We start from the raw sequence: 24,784 nt of genomic DNA, 5'->3' as shown, positions 1-24,784 counted from the left end.
GCTGGGCTGGACCACCCCCCTTCTGGCTGCCCTATTCCATTTCTGTGGACCAAATGCAAGTTCAGTGATAAAGCGATTTAAATACTGGTTATAACTGTGCCTGAACTATGGGGAAAAAAATCACACCTGTAACTAGGTCAAAAGACTCTCTTAAATCGGCCCACCCATCGGTCACTACCACTCCGCGACCAACATTGACCGCAATCGACAAAATGCTTCAAAAAACAATTGATGTTGTCGCGAATGTCATTCAGAACACAGAAAGGCGCTTTTCACTTCCATCTACTTTACCCCCCCTTCTATTGAATCATGATAATTCTACGGACTCACTACTTGCTGCTTCCTATGCAGGACTCCCAGGGATAGAGCCAAATGAGAACTGCATAATCACGGACATTGTTCCAGTGTCACAACGTACCCCTAGTAGCAGATTATCTTCTACTCCTACTCTGCTCAGGGCTGATACAAATATCAGCCAAGCCTCCTGCGCACTACTGGTTGATGACCAGCCTTGTGTAAACGACACTGAATCACAGGTGGACTTTGACATATCAATCACTGAGGTAAATAAAAGTGATAGTATTCCCGCACGAACCAGGGGCCAAAAAGCCAAGAGGAAAACGAAGCATTTAAATACTGAGTCCCCATTAAAAACACATAGAAATAAAGGAGGACGCAAGCGCAACCGGAGGGCCCCTGCCCCCGTAGAACAAGAAAAGACCAGGGGGAAAGATGAAACTATGGCAGCCAAAACTTTACCCATAGAAGCTACTGTAGTACCAGGGAATGAGGCATTTTGGAGGAGGATGGAGACATTATTGTCCACACTCTTAGGTCCAATTAACCAACAAATCTTAAACTTGGACAAAAAGCTGAAAGTGTTGGACGATTGTGTATCAAAACTGGGTATAGGGCAGACTCCCATTAATAAAGTTGATAATGGAACATCAGGCTCTTCTAAGACCAAAACTAGTGTCCCCAAAACTAATACCAACTTAAAAACGGTGGGTCATAATAAATGTACCCCAACTGTGCCCACACCTAGTACTAGTAATAGCCAACCCCCCCCTAAAAAAACAGGCCCCTAATTCAAATCAGAATTTAACTAAAACAGTAAGTGTGTTAAGGACGGACCCTAACACTGATAACAGTGTAAGTGCCTCAACCCACCAATTTAGGAGCAATCCCCAAAACTGCCCCACAACCGAATTTGAATCCAATTTATTGAATCCTAGAAAGAAGATGCCTTCTCGCATCAATCTCCCTCCTGAATGCAGGGCATACGTGCTTATTTTGGTAAATGTTCCTAGATTAAAGAATGAACAAGAAGAAAGCCACACAACTCTCAATAATAGGATTCTCCACTGGCTATCCACTAATTGTAATTTCCCAATGGAAGGAGCAAGGGAGATCATCCAAACACAAAGAGTTGGGTGGGTAGGTCCATTGAGAAAGAAGTTTGAGGGAGACTGTGTCGTCATTAATTTTAGGTCCCCACAATGGGCCCAAAAAACCCTTGCTAATGCACCACTACCTTCACCCTGGGAATTTAATACGACCCTGCTCCCCTTGGGTTATTTCTACAGACACCTAGCCCCAGCTTCTGATTCTATGTTTAAACCAGCTGTACATTCTCAGGATCGAAATCTTGGAATCTGGAATTTCTATCCCTCTCATCAACTAAACCAAGATCTCAATCCCATGAACATTCAAGCCCAGTGTTACCAAACAAAATCCACGGGATATCCGATGACATACCCACCCCCCCTTTTTATGCCCCGGTACAACTATAGTGAGAGGCCACACTTTATCCCTAATGTAAATTCCAACCAAGGGTATAATGAGTTGAGGCCTATATACAACATACCAACTTATAACCGATTTGAGTATGCTTTCCCAAATCTAGATGAACAGGATTGACTGGGGACAAAGGGAAGTAGTGATGAACAGCGAAACTTAAGTGCCGATATTGAGGAATTTTCCCCCCTGATGTCAGACACTGTTACTCAGGAAATACCCGTACAAAGTCATGCCACAATATCGGTAACTATAGAAGTGGCCGCACCTTCTACTTTATCTATCCCTATGCAGAGCATAGCCAACAATGCTATAAGAAAATCTGTTAAACACATTGAACACTGTGACTTATCTATTCTCAGCTGGAATGTTGCAGGACTAGAGACAAGACTAATAAACCCTGAATGGGTTAAGATATTGGATGGCAAAGACATTATTATGTTCTAAGAGACTTGGGCTGTGGAGAACTTATATATTGAAGGGTATCAATGCTTTAGCATGACAGCACCGAAACCAGATTTTGGACGCGCAGTGGGAGGCTTGTTTATTGGTATCAAGACATTGGCCGGTGGTACAATCACAGACCTTTCAAGAGGGCACCCGAACATTCAGATTTTAGAGTTCAAGCGAAAGACCCGGATTTATTTAATTAATTTTTACAACAATGATTTTTGTCTGTTCCTAATAAGAACTTCGAAGCACTTTCTAAGACTTTACGAAATCTTGAAACTAGTTTTGCCATTGGGGAGGAAACACGGATCCTTATTGGAGGGGATTTTAATGCAAAAATTGTTAGCAAATATGGCACAGAGGGGAGAAATCACCTGGATTTGGCGGAACGCAGGGGTATTGAATTAGCTAACATCGTAACTGAGTATAACTTATGTAACGTTATGGATATATGTCATACCTCTAGTGAACTTCACGCCCCCACGTTCAGAGGGCGGGACTGTTCATCCACAATTGACTTTATTTTTATGTCACCTCAATTATCAGATTGTGTGATAAAATCTATTGTTATAGAAACCTCGTTCGGTGACCACAATCCCCTCAATGTGATGCTAAAACTAGGATGTAATAAGGTCTATGAAAAAATAAATGGGGCAAGAGACATTACACCAACAGGAGATGGCTTGCGCCTTAAATGGAGGGGAGTTGATAATGGGGTTGTGCTAGAAAGTGTAACTAGTGCACAACCTAATTTGATCACTTCCTGCCTAAATATGGATGGGGACTGCCACAGGATAATCGATGATTTCGGTAAACTGTGTTAAGCAATAAAAGCCTCTCTGTCAGTCCCGTTACCTAAGGTGTTGAAAGAACCTAGATGGTTTGACTCTGCCTGCTCACTAGCAAATAGGGAGCTGCGCAGGGCATTAAATACTAAACCAAGATGTCAAGTTGAGGTTCAGACTGCCAGGAAATTTTATAAATTAAAAATAGCCGAATGGAAGGCCACATTATTAACAGAACAATGGGAGTCGTTGGTTATGAGCGCCAACTTGAAAACAGCGGACTCTTTTGGTCAGCTGTAAAAAAACTCGAGAAATGGGCAAACAACTTACCCCAATTAGTTGTAACATAACTAGCAACTTATGGGAGGCCCATTTCTCTAAAATATACACTGCCTCATCTGAAGATTCACCCGACTCACCACAAGGCCAGCTCTACGGCTTAAAAATAGAACTTCATGAGGTGGTTTTAGCCATTAAAGAGAGCCTTGGAAACAAGGCACCAGGTCCGGACGGCTTGCCCATAGACGTGATTAAGCACAGCCCAGACCTATGGGCACCAATCCTCCTCAATGTTTTTAACAGCCTCCCTACAGTCCCTATGCCCAATACTTGGGCCACCAGTATTATAGTCCCAATCTTTAAGAAAGGGGAGAGATCGGACCCAGCTAACTACCGCCCGATCTCTCTTCTGGATAACACACTAAAAATGTTGGGGCAAGTAATATATAATAGGGTGGTAGAGTGGACTGAGGACACGGGCATGCTGGACCCGTGTCCTCAGTCCACTGCGCCATAAAAACCGATCTAGCCCAAAAATTAAGTTATATTAAAAACATGCTGGCCAACTATTTACATGGTTAAAAATAATCATTTACATCATGTATAATTATACAAAACCATAGGGTAGTTTTATCATACAATCATAGCCCCATGAAAGTGCAAGTGCTTTATTTGGCCTAAGTTATACCCTGAGAAGCAATTGTTAATCATAATTCCTTTTATAACCTTAACCCACTTCTTTTCCTTATCAAAGATACGTTGAATAAAAATCTGCTTACAGCAAAAACTACTTTCTGCGAAGAATCAGTCCTTAAAATACGTAAAGCATTGCCACAACTCCTGGTGCCTAGCAACCTGCATAAGGGTTTGATCCAAAGTCGCCTTGCAGTAGTATATGCAGCACAGAAGAATAGAATGTGCTCATCGGTTTCCCTTGCTTGCATTGTACACAGGGGGCAAAAGTCACTACATTTTTCCCCCTTCTCTTTATTCCAACTAGATGTGTTTACTCCTATTTGTAGAATTCCATACCTAAAGTGTAAAAATAAGGATTTTGCTAAAGGAGGTTATATCTCATCAAGGAAGGGTTCTCGGGTGGCTACATCTTTAAAGGCTAAAAACCTCAAAGTTAATGGGTCCACAGTAACGCTATTCAACAAATTGTTTGCTATAAAACTCCAATAAGTCAATTTTAGATTCTTTTTGCAAGGTGGCGTAAGTTTTAAAGGGTCACTCCAATAGGAAGATAGGCCTAATTTTTGCATCCAGGACATTACGTGCTTTCACCACGGAATATCTTTGGGACGATTCACCTTCATAATTTCCTCCAGACCAACCTTGTAATGGAGTAGTTCTGGGGTAACCCAGATCCTTATCCAAAACAATAGCGGTCTTAATACAGCGCAATGGTCTGTGCGCTCAATGTCCAAATCCATAATTACAGGAACCAAGGGTGTCCTGTTGGGGAGTTTTAAAAGCTGTCTAAAATATTTGTTTTCTTCCCGCTCAAAGTTTTTGGTGCAGTTGGATCCCCAGATCTCGGCCCCGTAAAGGGCTGCCGATTGGGCTTTAAATTTATATACTTCCAGTGCTGGAGACACCGCCTTTGAGATGCTAGCTTTGTGTTTCTTTAGAATAGGGATCGAATTTTGTAGCAGCGTTATCCTACTTTTTTCTAATTGGCCTTTCCAGGCCATTTAGCTTTCCAAGGTGATTCCTAAGTAATTAAAACTTTCAACATATTCTAAAGGCTGGTTATTTAGGACAAGATTTTTTTTAAAAGACTTATGCGGGTTCAGTGCCATGTATTTCGTCTTTAATGAATTTATTTCGAGACCTTTTTGTATGCAGTAGCTATTAAAGGCATTCACCAAGCATTGTAAACCCTTGGGCGTTTGAGAAATTAAAATCGTATCGTCAGCAAACAATAAAGCCGGTACCGCTTCATCCCCGAGATGTGGTGAATCATGCTGACAATTTAAAAGGAATTTGGGGATATCGTTTGCATAAAGTGAGAAGAGGGTTGGCGCCAATACGCACCACTGCCTAACCCCTCTTCTCACCGGGATTGGTTTGCTTAATTCTCCCTTTGGACCCCATCTTACCAATGCATAAATCTTAGTGTGTAGCCTAATTAGTTGCTTTTATAGCACTGTTGGTACCCCGATTTCCTTCAGAGTGACCCATAGCTGGGATCGGGGAACTAAATCAAACGCAGCGCGTAAATCTATGAAGGCTATATACAGACTACCATCCCTAAATACTACATACTTCCAATAAATACACAAGAACCTAAAAACTTGGTCGATGGTGCTAGTTTTTGGTCTAAACCCCGCTTGAAACTTAGTTAAAATATCCTCCTCATCCACCCAATCTAAAAGTCTATTTAAAATATGGCGAGCATATACCTTTTGTAAAATATCAATAAGGCTGATAGGGCGATAATTGGCCGGGTTATAGCGATCACCTTTTTTAAAAATGGTCACGCTCTCTGCCCCTTTCCATGTGTCCGGAATTGGAGTTCCTGCAGCTATTGAATTACATAAAAAGTTAACGTAGGAACTCCAAACTTCCAGATCATGTTTTATCAAGTCGCCAGGGATCTTATCCGGGCCCGGAGCCTTCCCCGGTTTGATGGCTGCTATTGCTTTTTCTGTCTCATCAAGACTAAAGACCAATTCTATCCCATCGTCTATTTCCTCGTCTGGGGCATTCCTCAAGGTAGGTCTATCATTACTAATATCATGGTGGAGATTTGAAAAGTGCTCAACCCATGTTTTCTCATCAAGAAAGGTATCCTTTATACTTTTCCCTGTCCTATTGCCCTTCGCAAATAAGCTCCAAAAGGCTACCTGGTCCTTAGATTTTGCGGCAATAATTAAGTCTGACCATAAGTCGTTATCCCAGGTTTTTTTAGACTCTACTAGTAGTTTTTTATATTTGAGCCTACTTAAGCTAATTTCTGAAGGGCTCTTTGTTTTAGTTGCCTGTATTAGCTCCAACTTTGCTACTCTGCATTCTTTGTTGAACTATGGATTGGCCATCTTATTTGGGTTTTTACTACATTCATCGTCCTTTTTATATAATGTTGTCAACAATGGATGTAGGGCTTTTACTAGAGATTGGTGCATTTTATGCGTGTCGTCATCCCCTTTCCTTAGTTCACCAAATGAGCTGATAATTTCAGAAAAAGTATTGTATATTTTTATCATTGTGGCATCTTTGGACAATATGTAAGGCCATTTCAATGCACGCCTATTATTACTTACACATAATTCACCCGTTGGGTGCGCAATCTCCTCCACCAATACGCTCGTGGATTTGAAAGGGTGTGGTTCAAGCAAGAGTTCTAAAGGATAGTGATCACTCTCTACTCTCTTGCCAATTATTAGATCAATAGTAATATGCCACAGATTCATGGAGGCTATAATATAATCAATCTGGCTGTATGTGTTGCCTCTACAGAATGTAACACCGCTAGGTCTGTTGGACGGGAGGCGCCCATTACATGCTCGTAATTCGTGTCCCAACGTAACTTTCATGATTTGGGCTGCCGCTACCGTACATTTTACTTCTCTAGGGGAGTCTAGGTTGGGGATTCCATATGCCATGTCTTGATCTTCGAACAGGTCATCCATTCCTACCATAGGTTCATATTTGCAGTTGAAATCCCCGCCACAAATTATACTTGACCCAGGTTCAATAGTGTCAAGGAGTGCATCCAAATGCCCTATGACTGGAGATTCCCTGGCACTACTATTTGGTCTGTTGTATATATTAAGTAGGTAAATGACCCTTTTTCCTAAGGTCATTACTTTGACTCCCATTATATCTAGGGAATCAATATCTAGGGGGGTTACTTCTGCTTCTATTGTAATACTTATCCAGATGACCAGACCGCCAAATGGCCTACCCCTACCGCTCTGGCTGGCGTTTGTACTGTATGTTTTGTAGCCTAATCTATTTGGGGTTTCTAAAGACCAGGTCTCCTGAAGTAGCACTATATCGCCCTGGTCTATATATTCATTCCATGACCCCTCTACTAGGTTCTTGGCAAGGCCTGCTATATTTCACAAGATCATTTTTATTTTGGGGTTATGGATTTCGCCCTTAGCTGTGCTTGTTACCGTTTGATTTGGTATATCCTCATTTAATACCCTAAAATCCTGGTCATAATTCAGACTTGTATTTGCGCCAGGCAACCCTTGTTCTAAGCCCCCCCCTTTTACATATATTACCTGTCTCCACTACCCCCAATAGTACCCCCGTCACTTCTTTGTTCTTTGTTTTTAAGGGGGAGTTGGTTATCGGCCCTTTGTCTTTACTACAGCCACCCAGTCAATCCAGGTCATCCAACCCAGATAATTCTACAAATCTGTTTGATGGCACCACTGGTGAAATCAAGTCACCACCAATACCTCCCTTAGACGGGTTGTAAAAATAACTCAGTGGGAATGTATCTATATCCGTACTACAATGCGGGTTCATCTCATGGCAGCCCAGTATTCCCCTGACTAGCTAAGGTCTCCTAAAATTAATTACCACGCAGTTGCCTCTAAGATGTTTTGGGCTGTCCCCTACCCATCCCACTCTGCGAACCATTAGTATATCGTCTGCATTAGCTGGGTGAAACCATTTGAATTTTACCAGCCAATATACTGTTTTATTCCGAAGATTGACCCAAGATTCTTTTTGATCTCTCCTCAGAACCGGTACCCCAGTCAGTACGATCACATAGGGGCAGGAGGCCGGGGGAAGTGTTAATACGCCCTCGCTCGGGAGTAGATCGGTTCCCTTGGGACTATATACCACTTGTTTGTTCAGATGACTAGTTTTAGGACCTGAAACTAGTGATGGGGTTACACTACTGCTTGCCTGTGTGGTGTGCTGTTCTTGTTGCTCCTTTTCTTTTTCATTATGTCTTGCCCCATCGTGGTTTAGGCCCTCTTCTCGGGCCATATTGTTGGCCCCACTTTGGGAGCCTAAATCTGTTGGCATGGTTCTACTTCCAGTAAAGTTGTTTAACCCTATATTTTTTATGGAGGAGCTATCTTTTCCTCTGGTGATGCATCCTCCACCATTTTTCTCAAGAGGTACCCTTATACGCTCAATCTTGTTCTCCAGGTGCTTTAGGCTTGTTCTTAAATTCTCCTCAGTTTTATCTAGCCTGTCTTTTAGAACCGTCTTCACTAAATGCTTGGTGCACAACTCTTGTTCTTTAGGGGGCTTTATTTTCGCAAGTTTTTTTTATGCCATCCTCAATTTCGCCCATCCTAGTTTCAATGCTTGAGATCTTCATGCTAATTGGCCCCAATACTGTAGTAAACAAGGTCTCAAGCCTTTCCCAAAAGCTTACTTCCCCCATTTCAGGCTTCCCACTGCTAGAGTGAGAAGTGGACGTTATTACTTGGCCCTCATTTTTTTCCCCATTTTGTGCATGCGGATTAGATGTTAATTTGTGGTAAGGGCGATCAGCTTTTCCTCGCTCGTTATTTTTAGGCTGGTTTTTGCTAATATAATTCTGTTTGGTTTTCGCCTTTTGCCCTCTTGTTCTTGCAAGAGGGCTTTCCCTTACTCCACCCTCCCCAACTTCCCCCTCTATTAGTTTCAGATTTGATGTTAGCGAAACATTCAGCTTTACCAAGCCATTAGATAAGGGAAGGGTTCCTTTTCTGTTAATAATGGTTGTAGGGTTGGAGTTAATGACAGTCTGCCAGCCAAGGGAGGAAGTTCAGGGGGCACATTTTGTTGGGTAGAATTGGACTCTTGCATCACAGAACTTGGAAACCCCACAAATAAGGCCAACATTGATGAGTCCAGAGAAGCAACTGTGTTGTCCAGAAATATTTGATGTGATAATCCAGGCGGGAGTGATAGGCGCCTCTCGGTATTCTCAATTGCTGTGGCCACTACGCCTATAGTTTTCTGGAACATCTTGTCTATAGCAGTTAGACTGGGTAAGGGGGTGTTTGGAGCTGTTTTCTGCTATTTTGCAGGGGTCTTTTTACCCATTATGCTATGGCCAGAATACAACAATAATAATAACGCTCATAATGGCCCCAATATATGCGCGCAGGCAAACAGTGATGGTACAGTCCTTGAACAGATACCTCAGGCTTCTTTCTATAGTTTCTGTGTGCTAATACACAGCCTAGAGGGATGGCCCAGCCCAGCCTTGGTCAGCCCCGGACAGCCACAGACGGCCCGCCCTTGGCCCGGGCTTAGCCCACGCGCGGTCCCGCGTCGCGGGAAGAGCAGCTTTCTTGTAGGCGCCTCCGGGCGCGGAAGTGGCTGGTAGTAGGCGTCGTCCCAATCCATCAAGGGATCCTGGGTAATGGAGTTCACTGCTCTCCCCGCTCGGCGACCGCGATGACACCAGCGGCGGCGGGGGAGAACAGTGGCATCAGCGTCTGTGTCTGAGAGACCCCAGGAGATAGGTAGGAGCTGGTGCTTGCCCCCAAAGAGTACTTAATGCCCCGCTCCACAGGAGGAGCAGCTTTCTTGTAGGCGCCTCCGGGCACAGAAGTGGCTGGTAGTAGGCATCGCCACAATCCGGCAAGGGACGTTGGGTAATGGAGTTCACCGCTCTCCCCACTCGGCGACCGCGATGACACCAGCGGCGGTGGGGGAGAACAGCGGCGTCCGCGTCTGTGTCTGCGAGACCCCAGGAGATAGGTAGGAGCTGGTGCTTGCCCCCAAAGAGTACTTAATGCCCCGCTCCACTGGAGGAGCAGCTTTCTTGTAGGGGCCTCCGTGGGCGGAAGTGGCTGGTAGTAGGCGTCGTCCCAATCCGGCAAGGGACGCTGGGTAATGGAGTTCACCGCTTTCCCCGCTCGACGACCGCTATGACATCAGCGGCGGCGGGGGAGAACAGCGGCGTCAGCATCTGTGTCTGCGAGACCCCAGGAGATAGGTAGGAGCTGGTGCTTGCCCCCAAAGAGTACTTAATGCCCCGCTCCACAGGAGGAGCAGCTTTCTTGTAGGCGCCTCCGGGCGCGGAAGTGGCTGGAAGTAGGCGTCGTCCCAATCCGGCAAGGGACGCTGTGTAATGGAGTTCACCGCTCTCCCCGCTCGGCGACCGCGATGACACCAGCGGCGGCGGGGTAGAACAGCGGCGTCAGCGTCTGTGTCTGCGAGACCCCAGGAGATAGGTAGGAGCTGGTGCTTGCCCCAAAAGAGTTTTTAATGTCCCGCTCCACAGGAGGAGCAGCTTTCTTGTAGGCGCCTCCGGGCGCGGAAGTGGCTGGTAGTAGGCGTCGTCCCAATCCGGCAAGGGACGCTGGGTAATGGAGTTCACCGCTCTCCCCGCTCGGCGACCGCGATGACACCAGCGGCGGCGGGGGAGAACAGCGGCGTCAGCGTCTGTGTCTGCGAGACCCCAGGAGATAGGTAGGAGCTGGTGCTTGCCCCCAAAGAGTACTTAATGCCATATTAAATCATGTACACTGATCCTATCTAAAAACACACAACGTTTTTTTTTTACGGTTACCTCAAACTGGTCTTTATATTTAACAGATCTCAAAAAAGTGTTCCTTATGGAGCTCGATGGGTACTGCACACCCCATCCAACATGAAGCATGACCTGATGACAAAGCATGCCACCTTAGTAGGTGAGGGCCAGTGGATCCTGAAGAGTTTACCCTTCAGAGCTGTAATTTAGTAATACAGAGGAAAAATCTCCCTTTGAACACCACTCCTGGAATGTCACACCTTTTCGATTGATATAAACTTTAGATTTTCATTTTGAAGTAGGGGAATGGCTGGGGAAAGAGATATAAAAGAATGGAGAAGCAAAAGATCTGAAAGACACCACATGATAAATATTTGGACTCCGGCTCCTTTGGCTGTAGTGCCATAATCTGGGGCATATTTACAACAGAATGGTGAAGCGTGGCATTAAGAACAAAATTGCTAATGCCACGCTTTACTATTCTGAAAACTGAGGGATGCGCTGTATTCACACGAATGCGGTGCACCCCTGCGTTTCCCTTAGCACTGGCGCTAAATTAGCTGCCTATCACCAACGAGGGCTCCATTGCACATATTGCAAGTGTGTCTGCATTGACGGTCATTTTTGTGTACACCTTCCTGCACATAAACAATCCAGAATGCTGATTTGAAACTCCTATGTGCTGCATTTTGCAGCACACATAGAAGTTGCAAATCGTCATTTTATTAATGATTGTTTACGTGCAGGCAGGGGCAGCTTCCTGCACACACACAATCATTCATGTCAATTTGTTCTTCCTATGTGTCCTGCACAATGCAGCACACATAGAAACAGCACAAAGATGGAGAAATTACCTAGTTCTTGTTTCGCCATCTTAAGACCAGGTTTTCCATGGTGTTAATTTTGGCACTGCCTCCTATTTACGCCACCCTTGTAAATAGGGAAAGCCTCAAAATCAATGAGTGTTGCGGCAGAACGCCAACCACATCACCCATTGCATGTGCCTTTCAGGCTAAGCCTAGCGTAAAAGGGAGCCTTATTTACAAGGTGGCGTTAAGCCACATTAAGTGGCTAATGTCACCTGGTGATAAGGCTAAGGGTTTATTGCCACAGGAGCATCATTAAAAGTGACGTTGCTATGACGATGGGGCTTGTAAATATGCCCCTCTGTGTCAAAACTCATAAAATAAATTAGCCTAAGCCAACATAAAAACATGTGTTGCCATCCAATGAAGATGTCCCAGGGGATGGCAAGACAAATGATGCCGACATCAACACTGACTTTTACCTTGTACAATTACTTGCTGCAGCTCCAGTTGACAAACATCCCTTTGTTGTTGCAGCTCGGCATTAGATGCCAAAAGGCCAAATGCCTAAATTCTTAACCGCCACATATTTGAACATAGCTGATGTAACTAAATACAGTAGCCAACTGCAACAATTCCATGGCATTGTAAGTATGGCCAAGGTACATGTATTGCACAGTTATGGTCTATCAAGTCTATTCCAGCTGCCTCAAAATCTTGCTCAGCTTCTATGTGGTTTGGTGACAATGCAAAATATTGTTGAGTACAGATGTTTTGGGGCAGACAGAACTAAATATACTGTCACAAATCATCACATGCTCCCCAGATAAGAGTACCTGGGGCTAAATGTACTAGGAGACAGGTCACAAAATGAGGTTTCACATTGGTTCTGATTTTGCAATGGGACCTATGTACTTATAGATTGTGTTGCAAACTCTCCAGTCACAGGGGAATGCAGAATGACCTGCCTGGAGAATATTAATTAGGCATGTGCTATTTGTGACCCCCTGTGATTGGTTGCAAACAAAGAGATAGTGGCCTGAAAGGAACAGAAGACCAAGGGGCATATTATCAAGGACAGGCGATACAATATCGCCGCTTTTATCGGCAGGAAACTGCCGATAAAGCGGCGATAATGGCCTTGATAATATGCTCTATGAATTCCAATCGAAGCCCATGTTAGATGTGTTCACATCTAACATGGGCTTCGATAGAAATTCATAGAGCATATTATCAAGGCCATTATCACCGCTTTATCGGCAGTTTCCTGCCGATAAAAGTGGCGATATTGTATCGCCTGTCCTTGATAATATGCCCCCAATTTCCTTGTGTTTGCATTAAACCTTTTTTTAGCAGCCCATGTCCTCTAAAGGAACTGATCCCCTTAAAAAAATGCTCCCGTTTGGGAATACATTGGGAGCAGCAGGCAGTCATCTCCTGGACCATTGCCTGCAACTCCCAGGTTGCCGGTCGGGATTCACAAAGAAGAAGGTGTACCAAGGAAACACCTTCTCCTTTGCAAATCAGTACCACCTCCTTTAATATATTGTTAAACAATCAGTGGTTTGCTCCTGCAATTGTGGTCTCAAATTATTGATATATATGATTATGACTTGCATACGGAGCGGACACCCTTTTCATGCGCCCTCTTAGTTTTGATTTCGAATGGGTATCAAAACTAATTTCGCAAGTGAGGAAGGCTTTCATGACTTGCAAAATGTATTAAAAAGAAAAAAATCATTTTGAGGACACTACTGCTGTGATTTTGTAAATTAAAGGGTGTATGAATGCAGAATGGCTAGGTATGTCGGTCCCATGGTTTCCAGGAGAGCAAAGGCACAGTCAAGTGGGTTTTCTGGCCGGCATTCAGTCCTTCTGTAGCTCATTCCAGTTGGTGATATTATAGTTCTCCATGGGCTAATGAGAAATGGTCTCAGTGAGAAGCCAACATTACCTGCTAATCAGTAATGCTGTTCATCTTGTGTTAATTGTCTTCTTATATCTCAATAAGCGACTGTTTTCTATGTGATCAGATTCTCATTAACAAGTCCAGCGCTCCTTTGTTCAAGGTATGTTATTAGGTGAGAATGCATGGTTCCGCAATACCAATTAAACACGTTTTAATAAGGGTTCATGCAGAGATCTGGTAAGGAACATGGTGGCAACCATGGCTTCCTACAGAGCATGATCTCATGGCTGCTCCCCTGTGCTCACTTGTAACAAGCTAATACATTCCTAGCTTTTTTTAAACAAAAGTAGAGAGATTTCGGGAACTAGGCTGTTATATTTCTTCTGTCATACACTGTGGTGCGGAGGTTACTACTCTCCCAATCACCCCGCCTTCCTCTCTCCTGCTGAGGTTAGGGCCCCCATTCGTGGCTCCTCCCCATTAGCCTCTGTGCCTGGAGAAGACTACCCCACAGTACTCTGCCTGAGGTGGTGTTGTTCATGTCCTTCTTCCTCACCAGTTGCAACCTGCAGTATCACCCAGTTTCAGCATGTAGGATACCATCTGTTTCAGAAAGTGTTCTTACATAGATGAGCTTCCTTCTTCTTCAGGTGAGTTCACAGGAAAACATTATTACTCACTTGTAGTAAGTTATTATATTTGAATAGTGACTTCATGTTATTATTACAGGCAAGTTCTGAATATCAAAATGGGCCTGTAATGAGAAATTAATTCATGGCCAATACTGTCACATTTCAAATGGCCACAAATTATAGATAGCTAGAGACAAAGGGATGAGAGAGAAAAGGAGAGAAAACCACGGGTAGATAGGGTGTGGTGGGGTGGGGGGGGTGAACCTTTCTGTCAAGCTCTAATTGTCTCCCTGTCTCTGCTGTTATTTTCTCTCTCACACTCTCTCTCTCCTGATATATCGATCTCCGTCTTGAACTAGCATCAAACTCACATTAGTGAATAAGCAAGTTTCTACAAAGTTAAATTAATTTCAGAGCTGCAATCCCTTTTATACCTATCCAAACCTAAACAAATAACCTACATTTGCAGTATTAAAAGTTGCAAACCTTTATTTATACATATTAAAGATAACACACATATTCACAAAGAAGTTAAATATACCTCAGATACATAACCATTGCCATCATTTCATCCAGAAACACCTCATCAGGATGTAAATTAGCCAGTAAATCGATTATTGGGTCGTGAGAGCGGTGGGATTGAAATTCCAAATGTCCTTACTGAACATTTGATGAAAATATTGGACGATAGCAAAGAAGAGGTTTTCAGAAAACTGCTCTGTTTAGACACATTTCTGGAGTATACTGAAGAGGCTAAAACCATCTTTACCACTGGTGAGTCTGACGGCCTGATTCGCAAAGGTAAACTTACACTTTCGTACAAGTTATGAATGTTTGCTAAGCACAAAGGGATTTACAAGTAGTAACTTTACGAGTGCCAAGTCTCTGCACATAAAAAGATAGACTTGCCTTTTTATAGGTGGAGAATCCGCACTTATAAATATACTATACGTAACACTTTATATTACCTGAGCAATTCATAGTAAGGCATTTTGAAAGCTAGTGGCTATTGATGAAATGAGACCAACGTTTGAGTATTTGGGGTATGAGTTTTATTTCATATTATGTCACATGATCATCATCTACACAAAAACAGTCTGCAGAACACCTAATAGGTTATGCATTTTAAGCAATCCACAAAGACCCAGGTAAGCGCCATCTGAAAAGAAAACAGACATATCATTAATAATGATCACTTTAATCTTTTGGGAAGAAATACATCTGAAAGATAGTTTCATAATAAAGATCTTCCCTAGTTCAATTAGATAAGAATATAATTTTTCCAATAACACTTGCTTTCATTTTCCTACTTCTTAGAAACGTGTCTCACAATCACCTAACTTAATAAAACTTCATGAAGAATGAAAGTCCATGTCTGCATTTCTGGGATTCAAGCTTTCAATTTAAAAACAGATAATTTAAATAAAAACATATAACATGATTCACATAAAATCAGCAATTTATGATGTCTAGCCTCAAGCCTGTGATATGTATACAGCTCCTCTTTTTAAGAGGTCCCAAAAAAGAACCATACAAAAATACATGAGTGAAGCTTGAGTTGTCTATGATGTTACTCAGACCCTGAGGTGAAAACGTTATTCACTGTTCACCAATTTATAATATTCTAATATGCATGTCCCCCAAAATCATCTGCCCCCCCCACCCCCCCACAACCTCTACACAGGGCAGAGGTGACATTGGGGGAGCCATAGATAATATGGCTCCTTCTCCATGTCACAAAAATAAAGAAAAATACCTGATCTCCTGCCACCTACCCCCACCATCTTCTGTGTCTACAGAAGATTCAGGTCTATTTTGTCTCATGGCACAGCCTCCTCTTGTGCATGTCTGTGTGATACATGATCGTATGTTAAGAAGAACCTTAAGAGAGATGTTCCCGGAATGCCATAGGGCATATCCATGGCATATCCAATTCCACATAAAGCTGCTAGACAGCTAACAGCTATTGAAGTAATAAAACTAACATGACACAATCAGTAACCAGCAATTGTAACTGAGCTCTGGTTTTACTTACATACCTGTGCTGGGACTTATTTGATCAGTTTTAGAGAGGATTCAGTCAAATGTTTCAAGTGTTACTTACCTAATGAACACATCAAGTATTTTTCAAATGACAGTTCACTTTTTGAGCTGGAAGACATAAAATAGGTAATTAAGTGCACATATTTCACTTTGAGGAACCGATAATGCCCTGCATTTGAAAAAAGACATACAAACTCTGAAATAAACTGGATTTGTATCTGCTTGATCAATTTTCATAATTCTATGCACTTTCATTTAGAAATTGTACAATTTTAGCCCTGAGTACATTGCACATAGATTCCCTCATTGAAGTTTTGCAGGAAAACCATGAGGTAATACTGCTCTCGGAATTATCGCTAACATGAGTACAGTAATTACCCAGTATGGTAACTACCGGGTGGAGTAGACCTGTACTTGACATGTACAAGCTGTCACACTTGATATACAAAGTAACCATTAGAATTGTTTGTTGTGCATCTATTTCCACATGTTTCCCACTCATCCAGAGGACTCCCTGAACATAAGAGAGGGACTTCAGAACTGCAATTCAAGCCCTCATACTCTTAGACCAGTATAATGGAAACTCCATGCCTCACACCCTTATAGGTTCCACACTGGGCCAACCTTAGGGCTTCCTGCATGCCTCAGCACCTCTCATTTAGATGCTGCAGAAAAATGGTCACACCTCCCCTACCTGATAGAACTCCATTTTGCTCCCCATGCCATGTACACCACATTCAAAACCAGCAAAATATGTACAACCCCATTATAACCTGCTCCTCCACATATCAGGCAGACAAGCTGACCGCCTCTGGTGGTTCTCATCACAACCACAGCCATCACCACATTAAGACAGGAGACAAAGAAGAGTAAACAATAAAAAAAGGCAAGAGGCCATTCCTATCTATGCACCCAAGATCTTCCCCATCCCTGCTGCAATTCAGGAAAACACTAAACCATGATCAAGCAACAGTCCACAAACTATCTGATTCTCAAATCCCTTGCCTTTGGCTTGTTCATCACCCCACTGTGTGCATGTGTTTTAGTCTGTAGGTTGGCATTAGAGCTGGGTGTAACTCATGGAGTTTCACTCTTTAGAATTCAACCAAATTAGATGAAAATTCCACGAGATTCCACAGAGCTCCACGAACCAGCAGAAATCAGCATGTTGTGCTGCTCGCACTGATTTTTAGCTCCGGGAGTTATCAGCATGAATAACACCACATGGTACTGCATCTCAAGTTGGTTTTTCAGTAGATTTTCTACTCAAGCAGCGGCTTTCTCACTGTGACCGCCCGCATTGGGAAAATATCAATGGGTCCCCTCCTAGCGCCTGAAAATCATCATAGGGCCCGTAAGAAAAAAGTCTGCTACATGGTGGTTTGCTGTATTTGACCAGAACTCCATGTTACATGTGTAATGCAAAGTGCCCACCCCTATTCGGCATTTTAGTTTGCTTATGGACATATGATGATTGCATTCAGCATATGGTGAAACACACAAGATGATGGACGGAATGTTGCACATTGGCAAAACATTCGCCCAGGTCACAGATCTGGGTTTAATCCATTGTTATTTTGCTCACCACACCACCCCAGTTCAGACATGGTCATATGCAAATTAGTCTTGACCCTGTGCCTTAAGGGAACAGTCCAGCCCAAACTGTCTTCCCCGGACCGGAATCAAGCATCCTAGGACTGGTTTCTGGCTATCAGCTGTCATCAGCTGGGATAGCTTGACTCCGGTGGCGTAGTGAGCACGGTACCCATGTCTGGGTATACCCTTCCCACATGGGGTGAACAGCAAAACACACAAGATGATGGGCGGAATGTTGCACATTGGCAAAACATTCACCCCCAGTCACAGATCTGGGTTTAATCCATCGTTATTTTGCTCACCACGCCACCCCTGTCCAGACATGGCCATATGCAAATCAGTCTTGACCCTGTGCCTCATGGGAACAGTCAAGCCCGAATTGCCAAGCCATGACTTCCCTGGACCAGAATCAAGCATCCTAGGACCGGTTTCTTGCTATCAGCCGTCATCAGCCAGGATAGCTTGACTCCAGTGGTGTAGTGAGCACGGGACCCACGTCTGGGCATACCCTTCCAACATGGGGTGAACAGCAAAACACAGAAGATGATGGATGGAATGTTGCACATTGGCAAAACATTCACCCCCAGTCACAGATCTGGGTTTAATCCATCGTTATTTTGCTCACTACACCACCCCAGTTCAGACATCGCCATATGCAAATCAGTCTTGACCCTGTGCCTCATGGGAACAGTCAAGCTCGAATTGCCAAGCCATGACTTCCCTGGACCAGAATCAAGCATCCTAGGACCGGTTTCTTGCTATCAGCCGTCATCAACTAGGATAGCTTGACTCCAGTGGTGTAGTGAGCACGGGACCCACGTCTGGGCATACCCTTCCCACGTGGGGTGAACAACAAAACACAGAAGATGATGGATGGAATGTTGCACATTGGCAAAACATTCACCCCCAGTCACAGATCTGGGTTTAATCCATCGTTATTTTGCTCACCATGCCACCTCAGTTCAGACATGGCCAAAGGTGGGGTAGTGTTTTCAGGAATACAGAACACTATGACATTTGTTACAAATGCAAGTTAGCTAGTAAGAAAGATTACACTTTGTAAATAGCCCTCTGAATCACCCTAAATTCAAGGGCCCACTGTTCCTAAACTCAGCATTTTGTTCATATATATATATATTTTTAAACTTTATTTGTGAAAGTTTTGTTGTTGAACATGTTACAACATTACATCATATACAATCGACTCAGTACAGTGTCACTACATCGTCCACATAGAAAGCATGAGACATAACCCATAAAACAGCCGTGCGGCTATGCAGGAATAAGCCCAATCGTTAACAACATTGACATGTTAGTCCATCACATGAGGGGGCATTGCATTTTTCCAGAGTAGTGGCCACCAAGGGTGGGGGTCCCCAACTAGGCGATTCATCATAGTGCATTCCATAGATGTAACAGAGTCCATGGTAGTACACAAAGATAAAGTGGCGCAAATAACAGGGCGTTTAACAATTCTTCATTTATACAATACCCGGATACAACAACCTTTCCATATCCATAACCCACAGCATAGGAATTACACACCAAGATTCCTCGTTCCAGGGTTTTCATTCTCTATATCTCCCCCAGTCTCCCACCTCATTTTCCATCAAGTATGTCTGCAGTGGTCCCCACACATCCTTCGGTCTAGAGGGCATCGGCAACAGCTCCGAATATACTGAGAACTGCTCCTAACAATAAATAAGATCATGCAGCTATTCTTTGAATTTTTGGGGCTCTCCCCCTACCCCATCTACAAGCAATCCTACGCTTTGCCAGAAGAAGGGCAATGTCAAAAAGCTTCCGCATCTGCTTATGGATATCCCTGGTATACCCCAATACCATCACCAAAGGGTCCATTTCAAAAGTAATGCCTCCCATGCGTGCAAGTGCCCCATGTACCTGTGACCAATACATATTTATAGCTGGGCAACCCCAAGCCAAATGTAGGAATCCCGCCCCAGCCTCCGACATCTTAAGCATCTATCATTATCTGCTAAGTGAATACGATATTTTCAGGCAGGAGTATAATATAAACGTTGCAAAAATTTATAATGGATGACCTTGAATCTACAGCTAGCAGATATACTCTCCGTAGTGGTGCAGCAGTACCTCCACTGCTCGTCCGATATGTCCTGCCCCAGGTCTTCCGCCCATTGGGCACGTGCAGAACCAGTAGGTTCTTTCCTATCTGCCCGTATCGTTCTGTATAATTTCGGCACTAAGTGCTTCCCGTCAGGTGAACTAAGGATAAGGTGCAAGGGGGAAAAAGTGTCCGGCTCAGAGGGAAACCCCGGGAGCAACTTCCTCATTACCTGTCGTAAACGGATATATAAAAATACCTCCAGTGGTGTGGGTTGAACCCCCTGGAACATATGTTGTGTTGTCTGAAACTGTCCGCTAGAAAACAGATCACCCCATGTGGTAATCCGCAGTCGTGTGCACATGGCTCGAAACCCTGCTTCCTGCAATATAACCATGCTCAGGTGATAGGTGAGGGGCATACGCGGCGAATACAGTAACTGTGTCCCCAGAATGCGCGCCACGTGCCTCCACGCATCCAGCGTACAGGTGACCGTTGTGAGAGGAGACTCCACTACGCTATGTGGACCATGTATAACCCCACTAAGTGGTAGCGGGCGAGCCACCCAGTCCTCCCCCGCTAGCTGAGGCATGAATGGTGTAGGGGCCATCCAGTGATACGCGTAGTGAGCTTGTGCACTCAAATAATAGATATCAAAGTCTGGGACATCGAACCCTCCCTTATCGTATGGTTGTGTGATAATACCCCATTTAAGGCGAGGCTGCCTACCTCCCCAAACCAGCCGCAGCATTTCAGTGCGTAGTCTCTTAAAGAAATAGGCACCAGGGTAGTACAGGACATTGAGGAAGAGGTACAATAATTGGGGAAGCACTACCATCTTCACCAGGGACGCTCTGCCCGCTAGCTAAAGTGGCAGCGCGTTCCATCGAGTAATCTTAGCCTCCAATTTAGTTATTGCTGTGCCATAATTTAACCTAAGTGTCTCCTCTCGATACCGGGAGACCTGTATCCCCAGGTATCTAAGTTCGCCATCACACCACTGCAATGGGAAATCTAGGGGGAACCTAGTCACGACCGGCGTAAGGGGGAAGAACTGTGACTTACTCCAGTTTATGTTAATCCATGAGTGTCTACTAAAAACTAGGAACTCTCTAAGAAGTGGGTTCAGGTTGTGTTTGGGGTCCCTCACATAGAGTGTAATGTTGTCAGCATAAAGCGACGCTAACACCTGCCGTTGTTGACACTGGAACGCTCTATCATTATGGATCTACCGTAGTCTGGCCACTAATGGCTCGATTGCTATCGCAAAAAGCAATGGTAAGAACGGGCAGCCCTGACAAGTGCCCCTTGTGATCCCCATCGCCAAAGATAAATGTAAATGTAAATGTACAGGAATTTATATAGCGCAAATCACCACTGGTTTCTAAGCGCTTGCTTAGGGAACCCGTCCTGGTATTCCCCTGTGAGATAACCCCGGCAGGGTATCCACAAGGTGAAAGCCAGGCATCCCGCCGCGAGGGGCCGTTGTGGAGATTAAGCAAGCTATTGCCCAGAGTCGCAGAGTGTGAACCCATGAATGGAATAGGCACCGGAGCGAGAATTGTTGAGTCCATGGACATTTTAGGACTCAAGACCCGCCGAGCCGGGAATTGAACCCTGGTCCCGGGCTGACCTCTGCTTCCAGGTCTGCCTGCTCTAACCAGTGAGCCACACTTCTCTAAATGACCATTGATCACTATCTTTGCCGTTGGTTTAAAATACAGCAACTTGATCCATTTCACAAAGATGGGCGGGAAGCCCATCCTCTGTAATACCTTGATCAAATAATTTCATTCCACAGAGTCAAATGCCTTTGACGCATCCAAGAAAATCGCCGCTACTGGGAAGTCAGTGGTTTTCGTCTGTATTAGGGAGAAGAGAGTTCGTAAATTATGTGTTGTGGCTCGCCCTTGGATAAATCCCGCTTGGTCGGGAAGGACAATCTTAATAATTATTAATGTCAAGCCAAGACCTTAGCTAGGATTTTGGTGTCACAGTTGATGAGCGAAATCGGTCGATAGGAGTCGGTTTTCTGGGGGCGTTTATCAGGTTTTAATAGCGAGGTGATGACCACTTCTCTCATCGAGGCTGGCAGTATCTCGTCTGCCAGGGATTCCTCAAATATTTCGCGCAACACCGCCGCCATAATATCCACATAACATTTGTAAAATTCAGCTGGGATACCATCCAATCCTGACGCCTTCCCATTTCGTCAGGACATTATCGCCTCCCTTATCTCATCAGTCTCCAAAGGGGCGCCTAAAAACTGCCTATATGTATCACTCGACCAACAGATTGCCACATCCCCCAGGAATTCCTCCATATCCACTTTGCCATCCTTTTGTGTAGTGTGCAGTGCTTCATAGTGCGCTTTGTTGGCATCCAATATGCCCATCGTATCATGTCTAAGAGTCCCCTCTTGTGTTTCAATTTCTAACACTAAATGACTGAATCTGGGACATCTAGTAATCTCAGCTAAAGCCCTCCCTGGGCGCTCTCCTCTCCATATCTGCGTGCCACCCAATGCCGTCCTCTGAAATTTGCTTCTCTAAAGGCTTCCTCCTCATATGCAGTCAGCACTTTTCTAAATTCAGCCTGCAATTTCACCTCTCCCCCACGCACCATACGATCCTCTATGTTCTTCAAGTCACGTTCTAGAGTACTCAACGTACGCCGGATGTCCCGCAAGACCCCAAAGCTCTTAGAGATGCAGTATCCGCGTATAGTGACTTTAAAGGCTTACCATATGATTTCAATACTGTCCACAGAGCCCTTATTTTGTGCAAAGAAATCCTTAATCTCTTCTCCTAGTTCCGTTTGGAACACCAAATCCAACAGTGCCTTGGGCTGTAGCCGCCATGTAGGCCTCGGTCTCTCAAGGCCAGGCAAATTAAGCGTGATCACCACTGGGCAATGATCAGAATACGTGCGCGGCAGGTGTGCTGCTTTCTCCAGGCCCACAACCAGCCCCCGCGACAGTAAACAGTAATCTATTCTCGCCCACCATCCTGTGTGCGCTGTGTAGTGCGTGCCCTCTCTCACATTGGGGTGCAATCGCCTCCAGCCATCAGTTTAGTCTTCCCCTGCCATTAAGTCTAGCAGTAGCTCTCGGGATTGCACAGAACCCTCCATCCTATCAATCACAAGGACCAGACTGACATTAAAGTTGCCTCCCCAAATCACATGTGTGGACCCCACCACCACGATCTGTCCCCATAGCATGGTAAAGAACTCCGGCGTATCCACATTGTGAGCATAACAATTGGCCAATTTGATTGTATCTCAGCCCAGCCGCCCCCAAACAATGACATATCTACCTTGCGGGTCTGACAGGGAGCCCACCAGTGTGAACGGGACACCCTGTTTAATCAAGGGGGCAGTCCCTCTAGCATATGAGGAGTAAGAAGAGACCCATATGGCTGCAAAGGTATTTTGTGACTGCGGGTGTAGGTGCGTCTCCTGTAGCATCGCCACATGGATTCCCTGGCTGTTTAAATACGCCAGTACCTGTCTACATTTACGTGCATTGTTTAACCCCCTCACATTCCAAGATAAAACCTGTATGTTAAGATCCTTAACCTGCCCTGCCATAGTCTCTATCAACAATACACCTACGTATTTGCCTCTTCTTTTGATGCATCCAATACTGAGTCCATACGTACACTCCCTTCTCAATATTAGTGCCTCTACCAGCGATCATAACACACCCGTACGTCATCACCTGCAGCCATTGATACTTGCATCCACCAGCCAATATCACACACATCCCCTAAATCCCAACTCCCCATCCCACCCCCCTCTCACCCCCTCCCCCAGAGCCTCTCCTGCCATCAGAGATGCTAATGGTAAGTATCCACACAACACAGTAACATCCCAACCCCATGTTCTCCGACCCCCCCACCCACTGAAGCAACCCAAACTTGCCAGAATGCTCTACCCCCCACCCCACTCCCCAACATCAACATCACCAACGCCACCCAGGTGATAAACGCCAGCATAGGGGAACACCCATTGGGGTTCAGCTCTAGACAGCGACACAGCCCCTCCCCTCCCCACAAGCCCCAGGCACTATGTTACCTCTGGGCTCTGTCAGGCGAGGGGAGGTGGTGCCTGGAATACCTTACCACCGGAACAACCGATATTGTCTTTAGAGTCTCACCATACAAGTGTCCTCAGTCCCAGCATCACAGAAGAACCGCCATTTGTCTCACTCCAAAGATCAGTGTCCATTCTGCGAGATTTTCCATTCATTATTCCTCATCTGCCTCCGGATCATCGGCGTGCTGGGCAGAACCCCGACCCCCTCCACCTCGATTTGCTCGCTTCAGTGTTCGGAGGAAATCCTCCACTTGCTGTGGATTCGTAAAGAAACGCTGCCTACCCTGGTGCGTCACTCGAAGTTTGGCAGGGTATAACAATACATAGTCAATCTGTGCCGCTCGGAGATTTTCTTTACATCAAAAAACTTGTGCCTTTCCTCTTGCACTATAGGAGTGAAGTCCGGATAGATCGAGAAGGGGACTCCATCATACGTCAAATCTTGCTTGGTTCTTGCCGCGCGCAGGGCCACATCTCGATCACGGTAATTCAAAAGACGTGCAATGATGGGCCTAGGCGGATTCCCAGGCGCCGGTCGCGGACCAAGAGACCTGTGAGCTGAGGTTCCGTGACAATTGTAAGTGGTGTTTTCGACTCGCACGAATATGGTCGAGTCCGGTATCTACGAACCGCAAATGACGAGTTTCATAAGTGTGCGCAGTTTCGCTGTGCTAACTTAAACCATTCGTTTGTTACGTGGGTTTTTCATCTGTACCCACGGGTTCCATCTTAGATACGGCATCCATTTTGTCTCTTGCCCTCAAGTAGCCAGCGAACGGACGTTGTCCGCTTCGCGACCCTGGGATTCCCAAGACATCCGTGGAAGACACATGTTCTTTGAAAGTGTCTTTATGAC

At 44.8% G+C, this 24,784-nt stretch overlaps 1 protein-coding gene across 1 annotated transcript in view; it reads right to left on the bottom strand.

The window, feature by feature from the left end:
* Positions 1-16,212: 16,212 nt before the first annotated feature.
* LOC147727588 (uncharacterized) overlaps positions 16,213-24,784 on the bottom strand; it is a 92,964-nt gene continuing 84,392 nt past the window's right edge. The window contains exon 16 of the mRNA XM_086963142.1: positions 16,213-16,259. Within this exon, the coding sequence (XP_086819268.1) occupies positions 16,248-16,259 (12 nt within the window). The 3' untranslated portion in view covers positions 16,213-16,247. The remainder of the gene's footprint in view (positions 16,260-24,784) is intronic.

This window comes from Lissotriton vulgaris, chromosome 3_1 (genome assembly GCF_964263255.1).
Source record: "Lissotriton vulgaris chromosome 3_1, aLisVul1.2, whole genome shotgun sequence".
Taxonomy (NCBI): domain Eukaryota; kingdom Metazoa; phylum Chordata; class Amphibia; order Caudata; family Salamandridae; genus Lissotriton; species Lissotriton vulgaris.
The sequence above is the reverse complement of the archived record's forward strand: the minus strand, read 5'-3'. Positions and strand labels throughout refer to the sequence as shown.